This window comes from Carassius auratus, chromosome 25, assembly GCF_003368295.1.
Source record: "Carassius auratus strain Wakin chromosome 25, ASM336829v1, whole genome shotgun sequence".
NCBI classification, from domain to species: Eukaryota; Metazoa; Chordata; class Actinopteri; order Cypriniformes; family Cyprinidae; genus Carassius; species Carassius auratus.
Window position 1 is genome coordinate 18047872 of NC_039267.1, and position 24933 is coordinate 18072804.

The following is a 24933-nucleotide window of genomic DNA, read 5'->3' on the forward strand; positions in this document are numbered from 1 at the left end:
GTTCATTTCATTCACGAACGACGTATCCGTTCATTTAACTCATTCACGAACGACATGTGTGCCAGTTCAGTCATTTCATTCACGAACGAGGTGTACTAAATCATTCAACTAGTGCACGAACGAAAGGGGTATCAGTTCAGTCATTTCATTCACGAACGATAAGATAGATCTCGTTCAGACTCATATGAAACTAGTTCATTGAAGGGCGTATTCGTTCACTACATTCAACAAATCACATACTCTGTCACATCTCATACTCGAAGGCTCTTGGCTCGAGGTTGAGTAATTCTTTGACAGGATGAAATGTTTCTGAACCAGTTCACCGAGCTGCGCATGCGCTGCTTATAGCGCCGCGCTGCTGTGGAGGAAGTTCACTGAACGAGTAATATGAGTCAGTGGATAGCGTGAACGAGAACGATTCGTTCACTTTAAAGATTTGTTCAAAAAGAATGATTCGTTCACAAATGACACATCACTAGTGTCATGTTTTACACTGTTATGCACCATTAGCAACACAGTAAAATATGCCATTGTGTGCTAAACATGCTAGAGATATTCTCAAACATGTTAACAACACTTAATAAGTGCTAAAGCATGCTATTAATACTATGAAAGAGGAAGTTGTTGTAACTCATCCGTACATAGTCCAATCTACCTCAAACTTCTTACATTTTATAAGAGTCCTGGCCTGAACCTATCTAAAGGCCAATATTCAATTATAATTATAGCGCCACCTGCTGGCAACAGGAAATATCTTGTTTCTCACTAACTTAAACATGCAATGTATGATCTGCCCCAAACTTTAAATGTTTGGTAAGAGTCCTGAGCTGAAGACATCTACATGCCAATATTCAGTTATAATCATAGCGCCAACTGTTGGCAGCAGGAAATTTGGCACAAATATTTACTATTTTATAAGCATATTTCCTAACGTTCACTGTTCTCCAATGGCCACCGGGTGGTGGTAAAAACAGCTGCAAGGGCCTTTTCATCGCTGTTTCGAGCTTTAATATTTCACCTGTGTCCTGATTGTTAAAGAAATAAAAAAGAAAAACTAGACATTTGTGAATCTACATACAAAGCTCACATTAAAGATCAAAATACTGCCTTGCCCCTTTCCAGTCTGTTGTACAATATTTGCTCCACCAGCTTATGTTTCATCCTTTAAGTGTTCTTACTCTGCTTGTGTGTTGTGTGATGTTTTTTTTAATCATCAATTATGACTTGTTTCTTTCTCTAATACACAGAGCCAGACGTGATCAGGAATCTCAGTGTGGCCAATATCACAACATCATCTGTGTTTCTGACATGGGAGGAAGCATTTGGAAATAGATCTTTCTTTAAACTTCACCGGACTGATGATAAAACAAATAAAACTACTAATAATACTTCCTATAATATCACTGGTCTGACTGCTGGAGTCAATTACACATTCTGCATCAGTGCTGTGGCAGCAGATCAATCAACAGAAGGAGAAACTGTCTGCATCTCACAATTCACAAGTATGTAGAATTATAAAATTTAATTCTCTTGCTATATACAGTAGTAGTAACCAGGGCCATGCAGTTTGGTTATAGTTACTGCGCCATCTACTGGAAACAGGAAGTGTCATGTTTTACACTGTTATGCACTACTAGCAACACAGTCAAATATGCCATTGTGTGCTAAACATGCTAGAGATATTCTCAGATATGTTAACAACACTTAATAAGGGCTAAAGTATGCTATTAATACTATGAAACAGGAAGTTGTTGTAACTCATCCATACAATGCCCAATCTACCTCAAACTTCTTACATTTTATAAGAGTCTTGGCCTGAACTTATCTAAAGTGTGATTGTGTGATGACGTTAGTTGCTTTCGCTTCGTGCGTGCATTAAAACGATGTGCATAATTAACAGAAAACTTTAATAAAATGTTAAAGTATTAAAGAACATTAAGGTGTAAAAAAAAAGACGGGAAAAATAACTATGTTTAACCATGTTTCATCTGAGGTAAAATTATACAGAATTAAAGTTTATTCTGTTATATCTGTGTAGTTTCTTACTTACAATATATTAACATTCTGTTGCACTTTACTTCACTGTGTATATTGTAATATTACACTTTAATGGCACCTTATATTTCTTATTTAGCTAGTCAAAATTACCACAGATAAAGTACAGTCGTCGGCTCTAATAGTGCAGATCTTAAAACGTGTGTTGTTCACAATTTGATTCAATCGAGCCTGGTCCGAATCTACCTTTTGACAGTTTTTTTCTCCCTTTCCAAATTTAAAATCACATCAGAAAATCATTTATTTAAAACAAAGGAAATAATCTAAAAGTTTTGAGGGAGGGCTTTATTGTCCTAATATGGTGGCATCCATTTAATAATTTGAATTAAAATTATAATTTACACTCAGTAATTATTGCATTCTGTTTTATAATGTACTACAATTCTGAGCTGCAGATAATTGCCACTATTTGCAATAAGTAATATAAATAGCAGAAAATCCTGCTATTTTAACATAGTATAAATAGAATATAGCCATTTGCACTTAGTGTAAATAGCCACTGCCTTTCTTATTTTAATCTTTATTTTGCTATGGTTCTTGTTTATCTATTCATTAACTATAAATGTGGACATTTTTCTTTTGCTTTGGCAATTCTGCATGTGAAACATTTAAGCCAATAAAGTAGTTTTAAGTTCAGTTGACTACATACAATATATTTTCAGTGTCTGCATTACATTTTATGCAAGGTGCCTCCAAAAAAACAAAACTGATGACAGTGATCTTTTTTTCATTTATTTCAAAGAACAAAAAAGAAAATGTAATTGTATATACAAATATAGATTAAGACTATAGACATGACACAAGAAAAAAAATCTGAAATTCACCTCTATCACTAATAAAACAAGCCAATGAGTAGCCCTCAAATTCTTTGAATGAATAAAACCCACACAGGACTCTCCTCCTGCGATTCCTCACACAGACAGGTGGAAAGTCTTTAAATATCTCACTGCACCGGAGGCACTGGCTCAGAGAACATGTTGCCCGGAACTCAGGTTGTATTGTTCAGACAATGCACTCCAGTTCATGACACCTAATTTACATAAAAGAACAAACAATACTAAAGCAAATATTAAATAATTTTGAAGAAAGGCAGAAAAGCCCTACAAGGAAAATATTTTAAATGTATTTTTAAATATATTATAGCATGATGTTAGAAAAAGTGTTATTTGCTTTGTCTGTAAACTACCTAAGAGATTTAATTCATGACCAGCACTAACATCAACTAAATTAACAAAGTTTGTCAAGTCAAAATTTAGGTTGGCTTGGCTTGAGAAAGCATAGCCTGAAAGTTTGAAGTTTTTTCAATGTGAAAATTTTACAGTTGAGGGCTTTACAGTCTGTCAGAGAAAGAAAAACAGATAATTACAGTAGTCTCGCCACATGAAGTGGGTCTCTTCTCTGAATTTCTTCTCACTGACAATGTACCCAAAAAGTCATATTAAGAAATATGAAGGTCAATTTAAGAGGTAACACTTTACAATAAGGTGTCATTGGTAAACACTAGTTAATGTATTAATTAACATGAACTAACAATGAACAATACGTGTTACAGTATCTACTAGTTTTTGATAATGTTAATGAAAAAGATTACATATATGATATTTTTTTTCAGTGCATGCAACCATCAATGACATTACTTATATTAATTAGGTATTTCTGCTCTATTTTAAGACATCTTTAATGGTTCATTTTTGGTGAAATAAGACTTTGAAAGACCAGCATTCGAATATTATATCATAAAACATGTCATAAATGTTTGAAATTGCACACATTTGCAATGTCACTGTCTATTATTATGACCAAAGCATTCTTACAATTAAAAGCAATTTAAACGCAAATTTTTAAGAAAACAAAAGTAATATCTCATATCCACCATACTTTCCGAACATCCGGAAGTGAATGAAACTGTACATGCACATTAATGACAGTCAGAACGGCGCACAATCGTATTTACGGTAAATACATATACGTTACTGCGCATGCGCGGTAAACACATACGTGACATACATACGTGACGTCACCGCGCTACAGTCTGCAGCAAGGAGTACTTGCAAATATTCAATTATAATTATAGCGCCACCTGCTGGCAAAAGGAAATATCTTGTTTCACACTAACTTAAACATGCAATGTCTGATATGCCCCAAACTTTACATGTTTGGTAAGAGTCCTGAGCTGGAGACATCTACATGCCAATATTCAGTTATAATCATAGCGCCACCTGTTGGCAGCAGGAAATTTGGCACAAATATTTACCTACCGTATTTTCCGGACTATAAGTCACACTTTTTTTCATAGTTTGGCTGGTTCTGCGACTTATGGTCAGGTGCGACTTATTTATCAAAATTAATTTAACATGAACCGAGAGAAATGAACCAAGATAAAACATTACCGTCTACAGCTGTGAGAGGGCGCTCTATGCTACTCAGTTCTCCTGTAGTCTACCCCTAATAAACAGAGAGCACCCTCTCCCGGCTGTAGAAGGTAATGTTTTCTCTTGGTTCTTGGTTCTAAATAAATGCGACTTATAGTCCAGTGTGTCTTATATGTTTTTTTCCTTGTCATGACGTATTTTTGGACTGATGCGACTTACACTCAGGTGCAAATTATAGTCCGAAAAATATGGTATTTTATAAGAATATTTCCTAACGTTCGCTGTTCTCCCATGGCCACCGGGTGGTGGTAAACCCAGCTGCAAGGGCCCTTTCATCGCTGCTTCCAGCTTTAATACTTCACTTGTGTCCTGATTGTTAAAGAAAAAGAAGAAAAACTCAACATTTGTGAATCTACATACAAAGCTCACATTAAAGATCAAAAGTCAAAATACTGCCCTGCCCCTCGCCAGTCTATTTTACATTATTTGTCCCACCAGCTTACGTTTCATCCTTTAAGTGTTCTTACTCTGCTTGTGTGTTGTGTGATGTTTTTTTTAATCATCAATTATGACTTGTTTCTTTCTCTAATACACAGAGCCAGACGTGATCAGGAATCTCAGTGTGGCCAATATCACAACATCATCTGTGTTTCTGACATGGGATAAGGCATTTGGAAATAGATCTTTCTTTAAACTTCACCGGACTGATGATAAAACAAATAAAACTACTAATAATACTTCCTATAATATCACTGGTCTGACTGCTGGAGTCAATTACACATTCTGCATCAGTGCTGTGGCAGCAGATCAATCAACAGAAGGAGAAACTGTCTGCATCTCACAATTCACAAGTATGTAGAATTATAAAATTTAATTATCTTGCTATATACAGTAGTAGTAACCAGGGCCATGCAAAACCCCCCACCCCTTTTTTATAAATTGGTCACATCCTAATGACAAATTAGATGACACAAAATAATAGTCTTAAAAACTTTAGATTTATTTCCTATTAATAACAATCATTATGATAATATGGATATACAGGGTTTCAGGGCTACTTTAAACCTAATTACAACAGAAATCTTCTGTGAGCCATGTGCTTGAAGATGTTTATGACTTCACTCTTATCCACTGGGATGCCCCCTACACTTAACATTCAATAGAAATATGCTTAAATATTATTATTATTTGTAGTTATTCTGTGAAATTCTGCTACTTTGTATTATTTGGTTAAAATGTTTATGTGTGTCATTGAGAAGAGGGGAAGGTAAAGCAATGAGTCAAGCATTTTTTAAATATTTTGAAATATAATTTAATAATTATGTCTAACACAATTCCAGTCAAAATAGGAGATTATAAGAAAGTAAGGCCATGCCATTACAATAGCATATCCAACATATATCTGCATACCTGTCAAAACTTGATACTGTGGAGAACCAGGGATGTTGGTCTCTTGAAGGTTTCTTATTCACTACACTTTCCCTAAAATAAGCCAGCTGTAAAAAAAATCTGCCTCAGACTTCACATGTTTGATTAGAGTCCTGGCTTGAAGACATCTAAATGCTCATTTTTGGTTATGGTTACTGCGCCATCTACTGGCAACAGGAAGTGTCATGTAGTGGTGGAAATTATGATTCTTTCAAGAGATTCGTTCATTTTCAGTTCGTTCACCAAAATTACTGGAAACAGGAAGTGTCAGGTTTTACACTGTTATGCACTATTAGCAACACAGTAAAATATGACATTGTGTGCTTAACATGCTAGAGATATTCTCAGACATGTTAACAACACTTAATAAGGGCTAAAGTATGCTATTAATACTATGAAACAGGAAGTTGTTGTAACTCATCCATACAATACACAATCTACCTCAAACTTCTTACATTTTATAAGAGTCTTGGCCTGAACCTATCTACAGGCAAATATTGAGACATCCCTCGCTGCAGGCTGTAGCACGGTGACGTCATGTACGCACATCACATATGTGTTTACGGCGCATGCGCTTGTAATTTGCATTGTGTGATGACGTTAGTTGCTTTCGCTTTGTGCATTAAAATGATGTGCATATTTAACAGAAAACTTTAATAAAATGTTAAAGTATTAAAGAACATTAAGGTGTAAAAACAAGACGGGAAAAACAACTATGTTTAACCATGTTTCATCTGAGGTAAAATTATACGGAATTAAAGTTTATATCTGTTATATCTGTGTAGTATCTTACAATATATTAACATTCTGTTGGACTTTACTTCAATGTGTATATTGTAATATTACACTTTAATGGGAACATATATTTCTTATTGAGCTAGTCAAAATTACAACTGATAAAGTACAGTCGTCGGCTCTAATAGTGCAGATCTTAAAACTTGTGTTGTTCACAATTTGATTCAATCGAGCCTGAAATGCTCGAAATGCTGAAATGCAACCCCCCCCCCCTCTCCTTTATAAATTGGTCACACTTTAGTGACAAATTAAATGACACAAAATAATAGTCTTAAAAACGTCTCGGTTACGTACGTAACCCTCGTTCCCTGATGGAGGGAACGGAGACGTTATGTCGACCGACAAATGGGGTCTAACTTGGGAGGCCAATCATCTCTGATTTTAAGAGAAAACGGCAATGAAATTGGCAAGTGGATTAACACACCTGAGCCACTCCCCGTGCCAGCGGGTATAAATAGGGCGACAGGTGCATCCACTCATTAGGTTTACGCTGAGGAGCCGAGAACGTGTCCCGGCAACAGCGAATGGTTCAAGGTTGTGGCATGGGGACATAACGTCTCCGTTCCCTCCATCAGGGAACGAGGGTTACGTACGTAACCGAGACGTTCCCTATCTGTCGGTCACTACGAGTTATGTCGACCGACAAATGGGGTCCTATGGAAAACGCCATAACCTGAACCTCGTCACAACCCTGAGGCGCTGCAATTGTTGACAAGCCTTGGCGTGCCACAAAAGCTACGCTTAAGGTCGTAACCTTCCCAAAGCCCCAGCGCAAATTCACTGACCTTGGTACCGAAGGGGCCAAAGGGTGAGTACATCGCTGCTGGAGAAGGCCATGCTGCTGTTCCGCCCACATAAAGTAAATGGAAGGGATTTCAACCTTCAGTGAAAGATTGCTTCAAATCTTCCCTATTTGTTCTTTCAGCTGGCAAGACAATGGGGAAGCGAGCCTTTAGGAAAGGTCGCTACGGAGACCACATCCTACCCGTAGGGAGGTGACATGTGGATATACCGATATGGACTGACCCAGGGGGCAGTACTACATATGGAAAGGGTCTCTGAGGCAGGTCCTACCTTGGAGTAGGGAAGGAACGGCTGCCAGAAGAGACCGACAGAGCGATCTGTCAAGGGAAGACACGGGTTTGCCAAGAGGGAAACCTTACCGTGGAAGAATACACATATGGGATTACCCGCAGGGAACCCAGCCATATGGACACCTAGCCCAGTACAGGGGCTGACCGGCTCCGGGCATGCTAACGCCAGTACTGGGCCTGGCGCCAGACTGCTCCGCCAAGTCTGACGCCGAGGGTGCTGGAGGATGCTCGACCAGGGTACGCCAACCGGGGAACTCTACTGGGAGAAGAAGGTGCTCACATCCCCGTGTTAGGGGGAATGGCGCAGCAAGCGAGACACCCAGCCAGCCCTTCCCGCCAATTACCTGTTACCCAACACACGGGAGGAAACTGGCTCTACACGGAGGTTGTAAAACCTCGCAAAGGTGTTAGGTGTCGCCCAGCCCGCAGCTCGACAAACGTCTGCCAGAGAGGCGCCGTGCGCCAACGCATAGGAGGAGGCCACACTCCGTGTGGAGTGGGCCCTCACCCCCAGGGGGCACGGCTCGCCTTGGGAATGGTAAGCCAAGGCGATGGCGTCCACTATCCAGTGGGCCAACCTCTGCTTAGAGACAGCCTTCCCCTTCTGCTGACCTCCAAAGCAGACCAGGAGCTGCTCAGAGCTTCTGAAGCTCTGGGTGCGGTCCACGTATATGCGAAGCGCTCTTACGGGACACAGCAACGACAAGGCTGGATCTGCCTCCTCCAGGGGCAGCGCTTGCAGGTTCACCACCTGGTCTCGGAAGGGAGTGGTGGGAACCTTGGGCACGTATCCAGGCCGGGGTCTCAGGACAACGTGAGAGTAGGCCGGCCCGAACACAAGGCACTCTTCACTTACCGAAAATGCTTGGAGGTCCCCGACCCTCTTGATGGAAGTGAGCGCGATCAGGAGCGCTGTCTTGAGAGACAGGAACTTCAGCTCAACCGAATCCAGCGGCTCAAAGGGACCCCTCTGAAGTCCCGCCAGGACAATAGAGAGGTCCCAGGAGGGAATCAGGGGTGTCCTAGGAGGATGTAACCTTCTGGCACCCCTCAGGAACCTAACGATCAGGTCATGCCTCCCCAGGGACCGGCCGTCCACTGCATCGTGATGTGCTGCAATGGCAGCCACATACACCTTCAGGGTGGAGGGTGACAGCCCACGCTCCAGCCTACCTTGCAGGAAAGAAAGCACGACTCTGACCGGGCATCTCCGGGGGTCTTCTCGGTGAGAAGGACACCAATTCGTGAACAGACTCCACTTCAGAGCATAGGCCTGCCTCGTAGAAGGGGCTCTAGCCTGAGTGATAGTGTCTACCACCGCTGGGGGCAGATCACTTAGGTCTGCCGCGTCCCATCTAGAAGCCACACGTGGAGGTTCCAGAGATCTGGACGCGGGTGCCAAATGGTGCCAAGCCCCTGAGAGAGAAGGTCTCTCCTCAGGGGGATGCGCCAGGGAGGGGCTGTCACGAGGAGCATGAGTTCCGAAAACCAGGTCCGGGTGGGCCAGTAAGGCGCAACCAACAGGACCTGTTCCTCGTCCTCCCTGACCTTGCACAGTGTCTGTGCGAGCAGGCTCACTGGGGGAAACGCATACTTGCGTAAAGCCCGAGGCCAGCTGTGTGCCAGTGCATCTGTGCCCAGGGGGGCCTGGGACAGGGAATAGTACAGCTGGCAGTGGGAGGACTCGTGGGAAGCAAACAGGTCTACCTGGGCTTCCCCGAATCGACTCCAAATCAGCTGGACCGTCTGGGGATGGAGTCGCCATTCCCCGGGGAAAGTGAGCTGTCGTGAGAGCGCGTCGGCTGCACGATTGAGCTCCCCCGGGATGTGGACAGCGCGCAGCGACTTGAGCCACGTCTGACTCCAGAGGAGGAGATGACGGGCGAGTTGAGACATGCGGCGTGATCGTAACCCGCCTTGTCGGTTGATGTACGAAACAGCCGCAGTGTTGTCCGTGCGGACCAACACGTGCTTGTCCAGCACTAGCGGACGAAACCGTCGCAAAGCTAGATGCACTGCCAGCAACTCCAGGCAGTTGATGTGCCAAAGCAGTCGAGGTCCTGTCCAGGACCCTGAGGCTGCCTGCCCGTTGCATGTCGCGCCCCAGCCCGAGTTGGAGGCATCTGTTGTGACAACAACGTGCCGGGACGCTTGTTCTAAGGGCACGCCGGCCCGTAGAAAGGCAAGGTCCGACCAAGGACTGAATAGGCGGCGACACATCAGTGTGATGGTGACACGATGTGTACCGCGGCGCCATGCCCATCTCGGGACTCGGGAGTGTAACCAGTGCTGAGCCTTGCAACTCGGAGGAAGGAGAATTTGCTCTTTTATTGAAAATGTGAAAATGTGGCGGAACAGAACAAAACAGAAACTGAAGATTCTCCGCCCGGCCCTCCTCCGGGGGAAGGAGTGGCGCTGTCTTCGCCATCTCCTGAAGAGCAGTTCTCCGCATCTCCGAGTTGCCCGTGTCAGGGCCGCTTGGTCGACTTCTTGGAGGACTTCGCAGCCTGGAGTGACACGGGGGGCGCCGCTCTCCTGCGCGGGGCTCGACGCGCCGGCCTCGAAGAACTCTCAGCATGGGGCGGAGCTGGCGTAGAGGACGCAGGGGGGCGCCCACGGCGACGAGCAGGCTGAGGCGCTACCCGCGACGGAACGGTGGCAGCCGGAGAGACACGTCGGGGCAGGATGTGCTGGATGGCCTCAGTCTGCTTCTGTACCGCCGAGAACTGTAAGCCTTGGCAGCGAGTGCGGCCGTCAGCTTACAGGCCTTGGACGGGAGGCGCGGACGATTCCTCCAAGTGGCGGCGTTTTGTGGGCACAAGTGCACCGCAACCGCCCTCTCCACCTGGGGAACCTCTACGTACCCCCTGGCTGCCCCGCCATCGAGGGTGGTGAGGATGGAAGAGGGAGAAGAGCGGCTTCTGGCCGTGAAAGGGGCCGTCCACGACTTCGTCACCTCTTCATGCACCTCCGGGAAGAAAGGCACCGGAGCAGAACGAGGTTGTGAGCCGCGTCCCGCGCCGAGAAACCAATCATCCAGCCGTGAGGGCTCGGGACTGGGCGGTGTAGTCACCTCCAGTCCGATACTCACGGCTGCCCGGGCAAGCATGGCCGACAACTCCAAGTCCGATTCGGCAGTAGCGACAACACCCGAGGGGGGCAGCCCCGCCGAACCTTCATCCTCAGAGGTCGATAACCCATCCCCCGATGCAGCAATCGACATCTGGTCTTCGGGCGGCGCACCGAAAGACATGCTGGGACCGCTGTGAGACGGCCCAGCAGAATCAATCGGCAGCTGCACGGGACAGTCGCTGCGTGAGGAGTGAGAGGTCCGTGGGGCGTGGCCCGGCGGAGAAGCTCTCACTGTGATCCTCAGATCTTCCAGAGCGCCAGCCGGCGGCCCTCTGCTCGAGCCAGAGAGACCGGGACGGGTGGCGACAGAGGGGTCTACTGCACTCCCCTTGAGGAGTGAGAGACGCGATCGCAGCGCTGCCATGTTCATACGCCCACAGTAGACGCATGAATCATCCACGAGCGCAGCCTCAGCGTGTTGGACGCCCAGACACTGCAGACAACGCTCGTGACCGTCAACCGAAGACAGGAAACGACCGCATCCAGAAGGACACGGACGAAACGGCATCTTGAAAAAGACGCGAATCGTCCGTGATTTGCTCTTTTAGAACTGTCTCTTTTAGCCGAAGCGCCCAGGGGAATCGCCGTCTCGCAGGGACACCGCTGTAACGCGCCGTCACACCGACCAGGAACAGTTCAGCAAAAACAAAGATGAATGGCTTTGTAGTGATCTTCTTCATCGACTACTCGGCTCCGAAGCAAAAATCTAATGAGTGGATGCACCTGTCGCCCTATTTATACACGCTGGCACGGGGAGTGGCTCAGGTGTGTTAATCCACTTGCCAATTTCATTGGCGTTTTCTCTTAAAATCAGAGATGATTGGCCTCCCAAGTGAGACCCCATTTGTCGGTCGACATAACTCGTAGTGACCGACAGATAGGGAACTTTAGATTTATTTCCTATTAATAACAATCATTATGATAATATGGATATACAGGGTTTCAGGGATTCTTTAAACCTAATTACAACAACTTCTGTGAGCCATGTGCTTGAAGATGTTTATGACTTCACTCTTATCCACTGGGATGTCCCCTCTACACATAAAGTTCAATAGAAATATGTTTGAATATTATTATTTTTTAAACTATTCTGTCAAATTATGCTATTTTGTATTATTTGGTTAAAATGTTTATGTGTGTCATTGAGAAGAGGGGAAGGTAAAGAAATGAGTCAAGTATTTTTGAATATTTTGAAATATAATTTAAGAATTATGTCTAACACAATTCCAGTCAAAATAGGAGATTATAAGAAAGTAAGGCCATGCCATTACAATAGCATATCCAACATGTATCTGCATACCTGTCAAAACTTGATACTGTGGAGGACCAGGGATGTTGGTCTCTTGAAGGTTTCTTATTCACTACACTTTCCCTAAAATAAACCAGCAGTAAAATCTGCCTCAGACTTCACATGTTTGATTAGAGTCCTGGCTTGAAGACATCTATATGCTCATATCTGGTTGTCAGTCATGTGCGGGTCAATGTATTAATAACCCGCACCCGACCGACGTTTTCAACTAACCTGCCTGCAACTCGGACTGCAAAAAAAGGAAAAGAAAATATTTTTTTAAGTATTTTTTTTTAAGTAAATGCTCATCATAGCATCATTTGCCCATAGACGTAGGAACTACACACACAAAAAAATCCTTATATTCTAATTTTGTCAAGAATTATAAAAAATGTCAATAAGCTCATAATTTGTTCTAAAATAGTCTAGTCTGGCTATGTCTATTTTGATGTTTCTGTTCAGCAGACAGTGAGGTTCGGGTTTTTTTCCTATCAGAGCTCGTGAGCGGAGAGTACATTTCTCCATATATTACGCTCCACTCACTCATTCCGTGGGGTCTTGCTCAACCCAGAATGGCCTGCTGGTTCGAAAATATGCAAGGAGACATTTAATTGTGTAGTAATAAACTGGTGTTTTCTGTGTCGCTGCAAAGATGAAGTTGACAATGCGGACTCGCCACACCAGAGAGACATGCACATTTCATATGGATAACATAATCAGATAGTTATTTTGGTTTTAATATTTTCATTTAAAAGTAGACATTTCAAGCTTTCTGTAATATATAGCCTATATTTCTCAAATCTGTGAGGCACAAGCTGAGTTTTGGCGCCCTCCAGTTCACATGCAAGTAATTCTGCCAGCACCTCATTACATTGTCTGCTATATATTTGCTTCTTATTTATAAAATACGGGCAATTGATTGATAAAACATTGATCAAAATTTAGATACAATTCATACAAAACAAAAATCTTTTAAAAATAGTTTTCTATAAAACAAAAATTAATGAAGTCGTCAAAATCATGTTTTACCAAAAACAGCGTCTTCACCTTTTCTCTTTCCGCCTCCATCTCTACGTGCAGACTGAGCTCATGCATCATCTTCGTGCCAGTTATTCAGCCAATAAAGTGTAGGCCTATATATTTCAAAATTGTGTTTTGTACTATATTAATTACAAAGGTTTAATTGGCATGAATGAAAATAATGAAATACAGGCTTTATTTTAGATACATGAAAGGCAGGATGAATTCTCCTGTACGCTGGAGGAAGTTTACGGCGGACTGCCACCGGACTAATGATCTTGGGGACAGTGAACGGAACCAATAAATTTTGGAGCAAGCTTGTTAGAGATGTAATGGAGAGGAATGTTCTTGGTAGAAAGCCACACTTTTTGACCCACGATGTATATGGGAGGCCTAGACGGGTGGCGGTCGGCTTTAGTCTTGGTGCGCCCCCACTTGGAGTAGAGTCGCGTGGGCTCTAGTCCAAGTGCAGTGACACCTCTGGACAAAGGCGTGAATGGAGGGTACTGCGACTTCGGATTCCAGACTGGGAAAAATGGGTGGCTGGTATCCTAAACTACACTCGAACAGAGATAGGCCCGTAGCTGATATAGGTAATGTATTGTGGGTGTACTCCACCATCGACAGTTGTTGGCTCCAGGAGGAAGGATTCTTGGAGACCAGACATCGCAACACCCTTTCCAAATCTTGGTTGGCTCTCTTGGTTTGACCATTGCTCTGGGTATGAAACCCTGAGGACAGACTTACAGTCGCTCACAGTAATCTACAAAACTCACACCAAAATTTGGACACAAACTGGGGTCCCCTGTCGGAAACCACTTCTGTCGGGAGGCCATGTAAACGAAAGACGTGATCTACGATGGTCAACGCTGTCTCCTTGGTTGAGGGTAATTTGGGCAAGGGAATAAAGTGGGCCACCTTTGAGAACCAGTCCACCACGGTCAAAACTACCATATTGCCCTGAGAGGGCGGGAGGGCGGTAATAAAATCTAGTGCGATATGGGACCAGGGTCTCGAAGGGACTGGCAGCAGTTGAAGTAACCCATCAGGGGGTTGATTGGAAGTCTTACCATTGGCACAAACTGAGCAAGCCAAAACAAAACTGTGAATGTCGCGAGCCATAAGTGGCCACCAGAATCATTGCTTGACCAAATATTTTGTACGGTTAACTCCTGGATGACAAGCCGAATTAAAACAATGCCCCCACTGAGGGGCACTGATCCCTCCAGCACAAATAATTGGTTCGGTGGGCACCCGGGCAGAGGCGTTACCCCTTCTAAGGCCGTCTTGACCTTCGATTCGACCTCCCATGTGAGTGTGGAGACCACTAATGTCTCAGGTAAAATACACTCTGTACGAGAGAGTAAAATCAAAACGTCCGAAAAAAAGTGCCCACCGAGCCTGCCTGGAGTTCAACCTTTTGGCAGTTCTAATGTATTCTAAATTCTTGTGGTCGGTCCATACTATAAAAGGAACCCTTGAGCCTTATAAACAGTGGTGCAATCGGTATGAAAAAAATGCGCACGGATGTATCTTGTCGTCTGAGGGAGAACGTTGGGATAACACCGCACCTACTCCCACCACAAACTGACGAGATGGATTAGGGGTGATTAAGATAGGGGCCGAAATGATGCAGCCCTTCAGTTTGGGAAACACAGCCTCGGCTGTGTCTGACCACCTGAACGTAGTTCTGGGGTAGGTCAAGGCGGTCAGAGGTGCGGCTAGTTGGCTGAAGTTGCAAAAAAACGCCGGTACAAGTTGGCGAACCCCAGAAACCTCTGTAGGGCCTTATGGGAATCTGGACTTGGCCTTTCTACCACAGCCTTAACCTTCTCGGGATTCATGCGTATTCCCTCAGTCGACACAATATATCCAAGAAACAGAACAGACTGTGCATGAAAAGTGCATTTCTCCGCCTTGACAAAAAGCCCATTCTCTAGCAACCTCTGAAGCACTCGCCGAACGTGCTGCATGTGTTCCTGGAGAGAAGAGGAAAAAATCAATATGTCGTCCAGGTAGACATATATGAATTGATCGACCACATCTCGCAGCATGTCGTTGACGAATGCCTGGAAGACTGCTGGGGAGTTGGACAGCCTGAAGGGCATGACCAAGTATTCAAAGTGCCCCCTGGGGGTGTTTAAAAGCGGTTTTCCATTCATCCCCCTCCCTAATACGGACCAAATGATAAGTATTATGTAAGTCCAATACAATATAATACAAGGTCGCAGAGACCCGTCTTTCTTCCCTACAAAAAAGAACCCTGCCCCCGCTGGAGAAGAGGAAGGGCGGATGAACCCCAAAGCTAGAGAATCAGAAATATATTTCTCCATAGCCTCCCTTTCTGGAACAGAAAGTGAATATAATTTGCCTTTAGGCGGAGACTTACCTGACAGTAAATCTATGGCACTGTCATAGGGACAATGCGGAGGGAGAGAAGCAGCACGAGACTTGCTGAACACTTCCTTCAGGTTGAGGTACTCCGAAGGGAGAAGTGCATTAAGCATCGTGTTAGGAAAGCTCTACAGAAATTTGGCTCACCAGAGTAGGTTTCTGGAACCGGAAGGCGTGGTTCCGGCTGGGAGGAGGTCTCCGGTGGTGTGGGGGGGAACGGACGGTGTGAGCGGTGCAGTGGGGGCTTGCAGGAGTTGTAATTGCTGGGTGATCTTGGACACCTGCACCACCAAAGCCTGGACAGCACGACCAGTGTCGTTAAGATTCCGTTCCTGGGAGTCCATCTTTCGAGCACTGGTGCTGAGGAACTCTTCTAACGTCGAAGATGGGTGTAACAATTAAACTTCATAATCATCTGTAAGAAGGAGGCGGGAACCGGCAGACAATAAAATCAATCTTTAATTACAAAATAAAGACAGAACAGTGCGTCAGCCCCTCACGGACAACTGACGTGCACAAATAAAAACCAAATACAAAATAAAGTCCAGGCCTGGTCCTCTCTTGTCCATCGCTGTCGTTGCTCCGGTTTTATATCCCTCCATCTCCTCCGTGGGACTCGAGACCGGTGGGTCGAGCAATTGTCGCTCATTTCCAATCACTCCACCGGCCTCGCTCCTGTTCCCACGTCTCTCGTCCCTGCCCCACTCGTCACAATGGGTTACTCGCTGCTTCCATGGGAGGTCAGATTGTTCTGTCACGACGTATAAAGGACAGGAAGCAAGTTGCAAGTAAAAAGTCTTTATTAGAGACGTAAGGTCAGGCTGGGTTGGTGGTGGGTGGCGCAGGAACCTTGATGGCAGCACAGACCGGTGAGAAGGTGATAGAGTGCGCAGGTGAGTGATGATGAGGGATCCGTGAGATGATGGTGTAATCCACAACGACCGAACAGGAACAAGACACAAAGAGTAATGCTGAGCAGATGGGACACAGACAAGGATCACGGAGGACCTCAAACAACGATCTGACAAACAAGAGACGAAAGACAGGGCATTAAATAGGCTGATGTAATAAGTTGCAGCTGCCGCTAATCAAGATGATCAGCGGTAACACCCACATGAAACAATCAACATGACATAACATGAGACGAGCAGGAAACAGTGCATTGATGAACTGTGACAAATAGAGAGAGGTAAGCATCAGCTTTACCTTAGATTAATTTGTTTTTGGATTGATGTTTTTATAGCCTAAACTAATAACTGTTTTTATAATGTTTTTAAACATTTTGCTTTAGACTACAGGCGTTTTAGTCTTTATTATTTCGGAAGTAATAGGGCTAATAAAATGTGACGTGAGCCGGGACTTTTTTTTCTTATCTTATCTTATAATGTTTTTTTTTTTCTTTTAACAATGTAAAAATACTTTGTCTTTAAAGTGTTGATAGATTTTTATTTTTTATTTTTTTTAAGTAGCTTACATTTGGACAAAATCTAGAGATGATGATGCTGTAGCCTATTGCCTGGACTAAGCGTTAGATCTCAATTTTTTTCCTTTTCTTTTTGAGTAAAGAAAGAACGCTATACTTTATTATTATTATATTATTATTATTAGGCAAATAATATAGTAAAAAAAAAAAAAAAAAAAAATATATTAACCGGTATTTCTTCCACCCGAACCGGTTTCAGAACGGTAATAATATCAGAGGAACACAGAACAGAAATGTTAAAATATCGATTCTGCTTGGAGTGAACCGATTGAATTTTTTTTTTTTTCGTTTTCAAGCCCTGCTATTATGAAACAGGAAGTTGTTGTAATTCATCCATACAATGCCCAATCTACCTCAAACTTCTTACATTTTATAAGAGTCCTGGCCTGAACCTATCTAAAGTCAAATATTCAATTATAATTATAGCGCCACCTGCTGGCAACAGGAAATATTTTTTTTCACACTAACTTAAACATGCAATGTCTGATCTGCCCCAAACTTTACATGTTTGGTAAGAGTCCTGAGCTGAAGACATCTACATGCCAATATTGAGTTATAATCATAGCGCCACCTGTTGGCAGCAGGAAATTTGGCACAAATATTTCACATATATTTCCTAACTTTCGCTGTTCTCCTATGGCCACCGGGTGGTGGTAAACCCAGCTGCAAGGGCCCTTTCATCGCTGCTTCCAGCTTTAATATTTCACTTCTATCCTGATTGTTAAAAAAAAAAAAAAAAAACTCGACATTTGTGAATCTACATACAAAGCTCACATTAAAGATCAAATCTCAAAATACTGCCTTTCCCCTTGCCAGTCTATTGTACATTCATTTTCCCACCAGCTCATGTTACATCCTTTAAGTGTTCTTACTTTGCTTGTGTCTTGTGTGATGGTTTTTTTAATCATTAATTATGACTTGTTTCTTTCTCTAATACACAGAGCCAGATGTTATCAGGAATCTCAGTGTGGCCAATATCACAATATCATCTGTGTTTCTGACATGGGATGAAGCATTTGGAAATAGATCTTTCTTTAAACTTCACCGGACTGGTGATAAAACAAATAAAACTACTAATAATACTTCCTATAACATCACTGATCTGACTGCTGGAGACAGTTACACATTCTGCATCAGTGCTGTGGCAGCAGATCAATCAACAGAAGGAGAACCTGTCTGCATCTCACAATGTACAAGTATGTAGAATTATAAAATTTAATTTTCTTGTTATATACAGTAGTAGTAACCGGGGCCATGTAACCCCCCCCCCTTTTTTAGAAATTGGTCACATCTTAATGACAAATTCAGATTCAGATTCCGGCGACAGCCTCCGAAGTCACTACTGGCGCGGCTATAAACAAGCACCTGGAGAGCACGTCATTATCTTCTTCTTCTGAAGCTTTTGTCCGAAGCATGGCAAGGAGCTAGAGGATGCAGTGTCTCGTTCCCTAATCAGGGAACTATGGTTACATAACCTGAGACAATTCCCGTTTGAAGGAACTATATATATAGGAAGATAGGTATCCGCGGATACATAGGTGGAGTGGCACTCAAGATGAACGGGGCTTTTACCAACACAAGAAAGGGCACTAAGCAACCGCACGAAGCCCTCACCATATAGGATTTTAGAAAGAACGCAGAATACTAGTGTGCGAACTTACCACAGTGTGGATTTCAGAAAGTGTGCAAAGCATGGATTTTCAAATACTGTTCTAAGGAGGGGCTCTCGTGGCACTCTGATAGAGCACCTCATAGATTGAATGTTGCATCTCAAAACAGTATGATTGAGAGTCATCAACTTAATCTATGGAAACAATACTGGAGCACTCTGGGGAAAAAACAGAGAACTCAGTCTCAGATGAGAGGAGAACTCCGAGCTCAGAGTAGCGCGCTCACTGCTAAGTTACCACAAGAATCACCCAAATAGCCCCTCATGTTGAGGGAAACGATGCTTGAGGTGTATAAACAAATACACACTGGCTGAATGGAGCCCAAGGAACCAAGGTCTAATCATCTCAAGAAAGGGAATGAAGCGGAGCGCATAACCCCTATCGTACAAGATTTCAGAAAGTTTGCAGAGTCTTGCGTGCAAACTTACCACTTGTGGATTTTTAGAAAGTGCGCAAAGTGTTCACGTGCACACTGACCACCATGTGGTTTTGAGAAAGTACACAAAGCTTAGCGTGTTACTTAACACTAGCACTACCGGAATTCTATAACTACTAGAACTGCCAATAGCGGTCATTTTGACTGTTCATACCAGACAGCAGTGAATGTCATTTTTGTCATGTTATATTTACTTCAAAGCTTCTATGGTCATGTTTTATGAAAAATGTGGGGTAATTTAAGCATACATAATATAAAATGTTCGTGATATTATTGTGTAAGAGCTACTAGACCTCCTACAAAAGTGCATGCCGCAATTTGCTTTCCGCAATTTGCATCCGGCAAGCTGGAGATCAAAGTTTTTTTTTTGAAAGTCAAAATGTCAACAAATATAAAATGAAGCAGAATATTTCATTAGATTAAAACATATTGTGAATTTTGGAAATGATTACATCTGTCTTTATTCAATACATTTTGACTTTTGGAGTTTACGATGCTTTAGCATTATCGGAAATGTTTGGACCACACGAATCGGAAACAATTTTATGCAGCCTCTAATGAAATCTAGAATTAATAAATAGTTCTGTTATATTAGGACAGATAATAAACTCTGAATCACTCGCAGAATCAGTGTCAGACGAACTGTCAAGAGACCAAGAGACATCGCTCTCTTCTCCTCCATCAGACTCTGCATCATCAATGTTCTCAAGCAAGGAGAAAACCTCAGTGACAGTCATTTTCTTTCTTGTTGCCATTTTGACGGTAAAGCTAAGTTTTAGCTTAGCAAAAGCATACAAAACTGCCAGAGAAAGGTTGCTAGGCAACAACTACGCACATCTTTAACGGCGGGAAAAAGCGCTGAGGAGATACAACGCCTGTAATATGTGCGGTCAAATTGACCGCTATGGCCATTCAAGGTAGAAATACTCAGAACTCTTTTGTGTTTTGTAATATTAATAAAATAACAATGTTAAAATACAATTTACATTAATTTAAGAAAAGTCATGGAACTGTAGTTACAGTATTGTTCAAAATAATAGCAGTACAATGTGACTAACCAGAATAATCAAGGTTTTTAGTATATTTTTTATTGCTACGTGGCAAACAAGTTACCAGTAGGTTCAGTAGATTGTCAGAAAACAAACAAGACCCAGCATTCATGATATGCACGCTCTTAAGGCTGTGCAATTGGGCAATTAGTTGAAAGGGGTGTGTTCAAAAAAATAGCAGTGTCTACCTTTGACTGTACAAACTCAAAACTATTTTGTACAAACATTTTTTTTTTTCTGGGATTTAGCAATCCTGTGAATCACTAAACTAATATTTAGTTGTATGACCACAGTTTTTTAAAACTGCTTGACATCTGTGTGGCATGGAGTCAACCAACTTGTGGCACCTCTCAGCTGTTATTCCACTCCATGATTATTTAATATCATTCCACAATTCATTCACATTTCTTGGTTTTGCTTCAGAAACAGCATTTTTGATATCACCCCACAAGTTCTCAATTGGATTAAGGTCTGGAGATTGGGCTGGCCACTCCATAACATTAATTTTGTTGGTTTGGAACCAAGACTTTGCCCGTTTACTAGTGTGTTTTGGGTCATTGTCTTGTTGAAACAACCATTTCAAGGGCATGTCCTCTTCAGCATAGGGCAACATGACCTCTTCAAGTATTTTAACATATGCAAACTGATCCATGATCCCTGGTATGCGATAAATAGGCCCAACACCATAGTAGGAGAAACATGCCCATATCATGATGCTTGCACCTCCATGCTTCACTGTCTTCACTGTGTACTGTGGCTTGAATTCAGAGTTTGGGGGTCGTCTCACAAACTGCCTGTGGCCCTTGGACCCAAAAAGAACAATTTTACTCTCATCAGTCCACAAAATGTTCCTCCATTTCTCTTTAGGCCAGTTGATGTGTTCTTTGGCAAATTGTAACCTCTTCTGCACATGCCTTTTTTTTAACAGAGGGACTTTGCGAGGGATTCTTGAAAATAGATTAGCTTCACACAGACGTCTTCTAACTGTCACAGTACTTACAGGTAACTCCAGACTGTCTTTGATCATCCTGGAGGTGATCATTGGCTGAGCCTTTGCCATTCTGGTTATTCTTCTATCCATTTTGATGGTTGTCTTCCGTTTTCTTCCACGTCTCTCTGGTTTTGCTCTCCATTTTAAGGCATTGGAGATCATTTTAGCTGAACAGCCTATCATTTTTTGCACCTCTTTATAGGTTTTCCCCTCTCTAATCAACTTTTTAATCAAAGTACGCTGTTCTTCTGAACAATGTCTTGAACGACCCATTTTCCTCAGCTTTCAAATGCATGTTCAACAAGTGTTGGCTTCATCCTTAAATAGGGGCCACCTGATTCACACCTGTTTCTTCACAAAATTGATGACCTCAGTGATTGAATGCCACACTGCTATTTTTTTGAACACACCCCTTTCAACTAATTCAACTAATTGCCCAATTGCACAGCCTTAAGAGCGTGCATATCATGAATGCTGGGTCTCATTTGTTTTCTGAGAATCTACTGAACCTACTGGTAACTTGTTTGCCACGTAGCAATAAAAAAATATACGAAAACCTTGATTATTCTGGTTAGTCACATTGTACTGCTATTATTTTGAACAATACTGTATATGGGTTTTATTTCAAACAAAGTTATTACATTGCAAATCTTTAAAATGGTCAAAATGACTGCCTTGGTAGTTCTAGTGTTAAAGGTTCCTAAGAATTGCAGAGGCGCTGAATCTCACAGGAGAGGCAAGCTCAATTTTACAAACCTCGGGCAAGGGGAGCATCACTTGAGCCAGCATATATAAGAAGACTTCTGTAACTGCCATCCCGCTAGATGCGACAGCACCCCTAAGCGGCCAGGAGACCCCTCGGGGGGACATCCATGAAATTCCCTGCAGTGCTGTGCCAGGCCTGATGATCAAGGAGGCTCCCTCAGAAACCTGTGATCTCAGCCGCCTAATACGGGAACATGCTCAAGGGGTGCCTCCTTTTAGTTTGGACCATCAGTCAGGTAAAACATTAAAAACACATAAAAACATTATAGGTCCAGCATAGGAGACTGTTATGCGAGAGGTTTCCACCTAACCTCGATCAGGTGGAGAGCTGGTGGTTACAGGGGAATTAGGAAGGGGAGGATACAAGCAGAAGTTAACCCTCTGAAGTGTTTTAACGAATATACGCGTTATGAGCCTATTTTTTCCTGATAACCTCTTAGACTCCAGAGGGTTATAAATCCCCAAAGGGAATGAGTAGATACCTTGGTATCACTCTGATTTGGATGAGAACGTTGCCTCGTCTAGATAATACCCCTTAGGATCTGCTTACCTCCTCGTGAACCTTGATTCCTCTAACCCCTGCCCGCAGGTGGGGGAGGAGCGTGAGTTGCGACACTAGCCTTCTGTGCCCGTCTTTGATCCTCAGATCGAGACAGGCCAGGACCCCTATGTTGTTCGGGCTCAGACCTGGACCTTCGTGGAACGAAGGATCTGAAAGCAGCAGAGTGCGCCTTCGTCTCCCTGAACTTCTCAAATCGCCGTCTCAATGGAAATACCGAAAAGCTCAGAAGGCGAAACCTGAGCATCAAGAAGAAAGCATCTTCATTCCTCCCGATGTTTGCCAGGTTCATCCACAGATGTCTCTCCGCTGCCACCATGGCTGCCATAATCCTGCCCATGGTAGAGACGGCCTGCTTGGTAGCACAGAGAGAGATTCGTGGTGCGGCACAGCTCAGTTACTTGATCGGAAAAAAGCCCCTCCCTCTATCCAGGTCTCTTAGCAGAACAGTCTGATATGCTTGAAGCACCAGCATTGTGTATAATAAAGCCACAGCCTGACCTGCTACTGCGTATGCCTTGCCATTTAAGCAAGATGATTTTCTGAAGGGGCTTAAATGGCAAGGAGGGAGATTATGAGAGGATGTTTCCCCTGCAGAAAGAAAAACATTTCACAGATACAAATTATTTATAATTTATTTATAAAAAAATTTGCTCTTTCTACAGGGGGATTTCCCTCATAGCCGCTTTCGCGCATCACCTTGATGCCGGCAGATTACTTTCATGCCAAAACCGATGGATGCGAGAAGAAAATGGCATCTTTCATTTCTTTTTAATCTCTGTATGGAGATCATGCAGAAATAAAAGGCTAACCTGAGCTGGAGGGTTATGGTCAAAAGGTAATTTTCACTCTATAACCTCCAACAGCTCTACATACGCAGGGCAGGAGAATTGAGAAGGCTCAGCCTCAGCTTTTTCACCATCCTCAAATATTTCCTGCTTTTCCTGGGTAAAACCCCAGCAGAGCGCTAACCTCAGTATCAGAAAGTGTTAAAGATATAACATCATCCTCCCGAGGCTCTCTCTCTCATCCGCTGCCCTTCTTTCTTTTATTTTACGAGCGCGAAAGGGAAAGTCCATCTTTAAACCATTCAGACAGATCCACCTGTATTCTCACAAGCTCATTCTCTCCCACGCCTCAGCGTGGACAGGTCCTGAACAATGGGAAGCAGATGCTGCCTTTTTTCCCCCTTTTCTTTTAGAAGAGAGACGAACAAGAACGGAGCTTTTTCCATTGAAAAAACGCTTACAATGCATGTCAAAGACATTGTGCGTGCTCTTCACCCAAACAAATGACGCAAAGATTGCGTGTGTCATCGGGTGTCAAATAACGCAGACACGGATGCACACAATGTCTAAACGCTTGCTAGTTGTCGCCATGATAAACAGAGAAAGATCGCCCTTACCGTTTCTGTCAGATGTACACTTCAAAAACAAAACAGTCAGTGAAGATGAAGAAGATAATGACGTGCTCTCTCGGTGCTTATTTATAGTCGCGCCGGTAGTGACGTCGGAGGCTGTCGCCGGCCAACAAGTTGGTGTTTTTACAATGTATGCTTCAGACAAGGGTCACAACGAGGTGTTCCCCAAAGCGCCCCTTAGAGGACGCAGTTCGAAGTTCCCTCGAAAGGGAACTTTATATGTATTTACTATTGATAACAATCATTATGATAATATGGATATACAGGGTTTCAGGGCTTCTTTAAACCTAATTAAAACAGAAATCTTCTGTGAGCCAAGTGCTTGAAGATGTTTATGACTTCACTCTTATCCACTGGGATATCCCCTCTACACATAGTAGAAAGTTCAATAGAAATATATTTGAATATTATTATTTTTTTAGCTATTCTGTCAAATTCTTCTATTTTGTATTATTTGTTTAAAATGTTTATGTGTGTCATTGAGAAGAGGGGAAGGTAAAGCAATGAGTCAATTATTTTAAAATATTTTGAAATATAATTTAAATAATTATTTCTAACACAATTCCAGTCAAAATAAGGGATTATAAGAAAATAAGGCCATGCCATTACAATAGCATATCTAACATGTATCTGCATACCTGTCAAAACTTGATACTGTGGAGGACCAGGGATGTTGGTCTCTTGAAGGTTTCTTATTCACTACACTTTCCCTAAAATAAGCCAGCAGTAAAAAAAATCTGCGTCAGACTTCACATGTTTGATTAGAGTCCTGGCTTGAAGACAGCTAAATGCTCATATTTGGTTATAGTTACAGCGCCATCTACTTGCAACAGGAAGTGTCATGTTTTACACTGTTATGCTCTATTAGCAACACAGTAAAATATGCCATTGTGTGCTAAACATGCTAGATTCTCAAATATGTTAACAACACATACTAAGTGCTAAAGAAAGCTTTTAATCAGGCCTACGAACCTGTTCAAGG

General features: G+C 43.0%; 1 protein-coding gene across 7 annotated transcripts in view; it reads left to right on the forward strand.

Moving 5' to 3' along the window:
- The window catches only part of LOC113043576 (receptor-type tyrosine-protein phosphatase eta), a 236704-nt gene that overhangs the window by 161721 nt on the left and 50050 nt on the right, over positions 1 to 24933 (forward strand). For 6 of the 7 annotated variants that reach the window (XM_026203048.1, XM_026203051.1, XM_026203049.1 and 3 more), the window contains 3 exons: positions 1248 to 1502; positions 5024 to 5278; positions 18003 to 18257. In XM_026203048.1, coding sequence (XP_026058833.1) covers positions 1248 to 1502; positions 5024 to 5278; positions 18003 to 18257 — 765 coding nt within the window. The remainder of the gene's footprint in view (positions 1 to 1247; positions 1503 to 5023; positions 5279 to 18002; positions 18258 to 24933) is intronic. The other variant, XM_026203050.1, reaches the window with a different exon arrangement.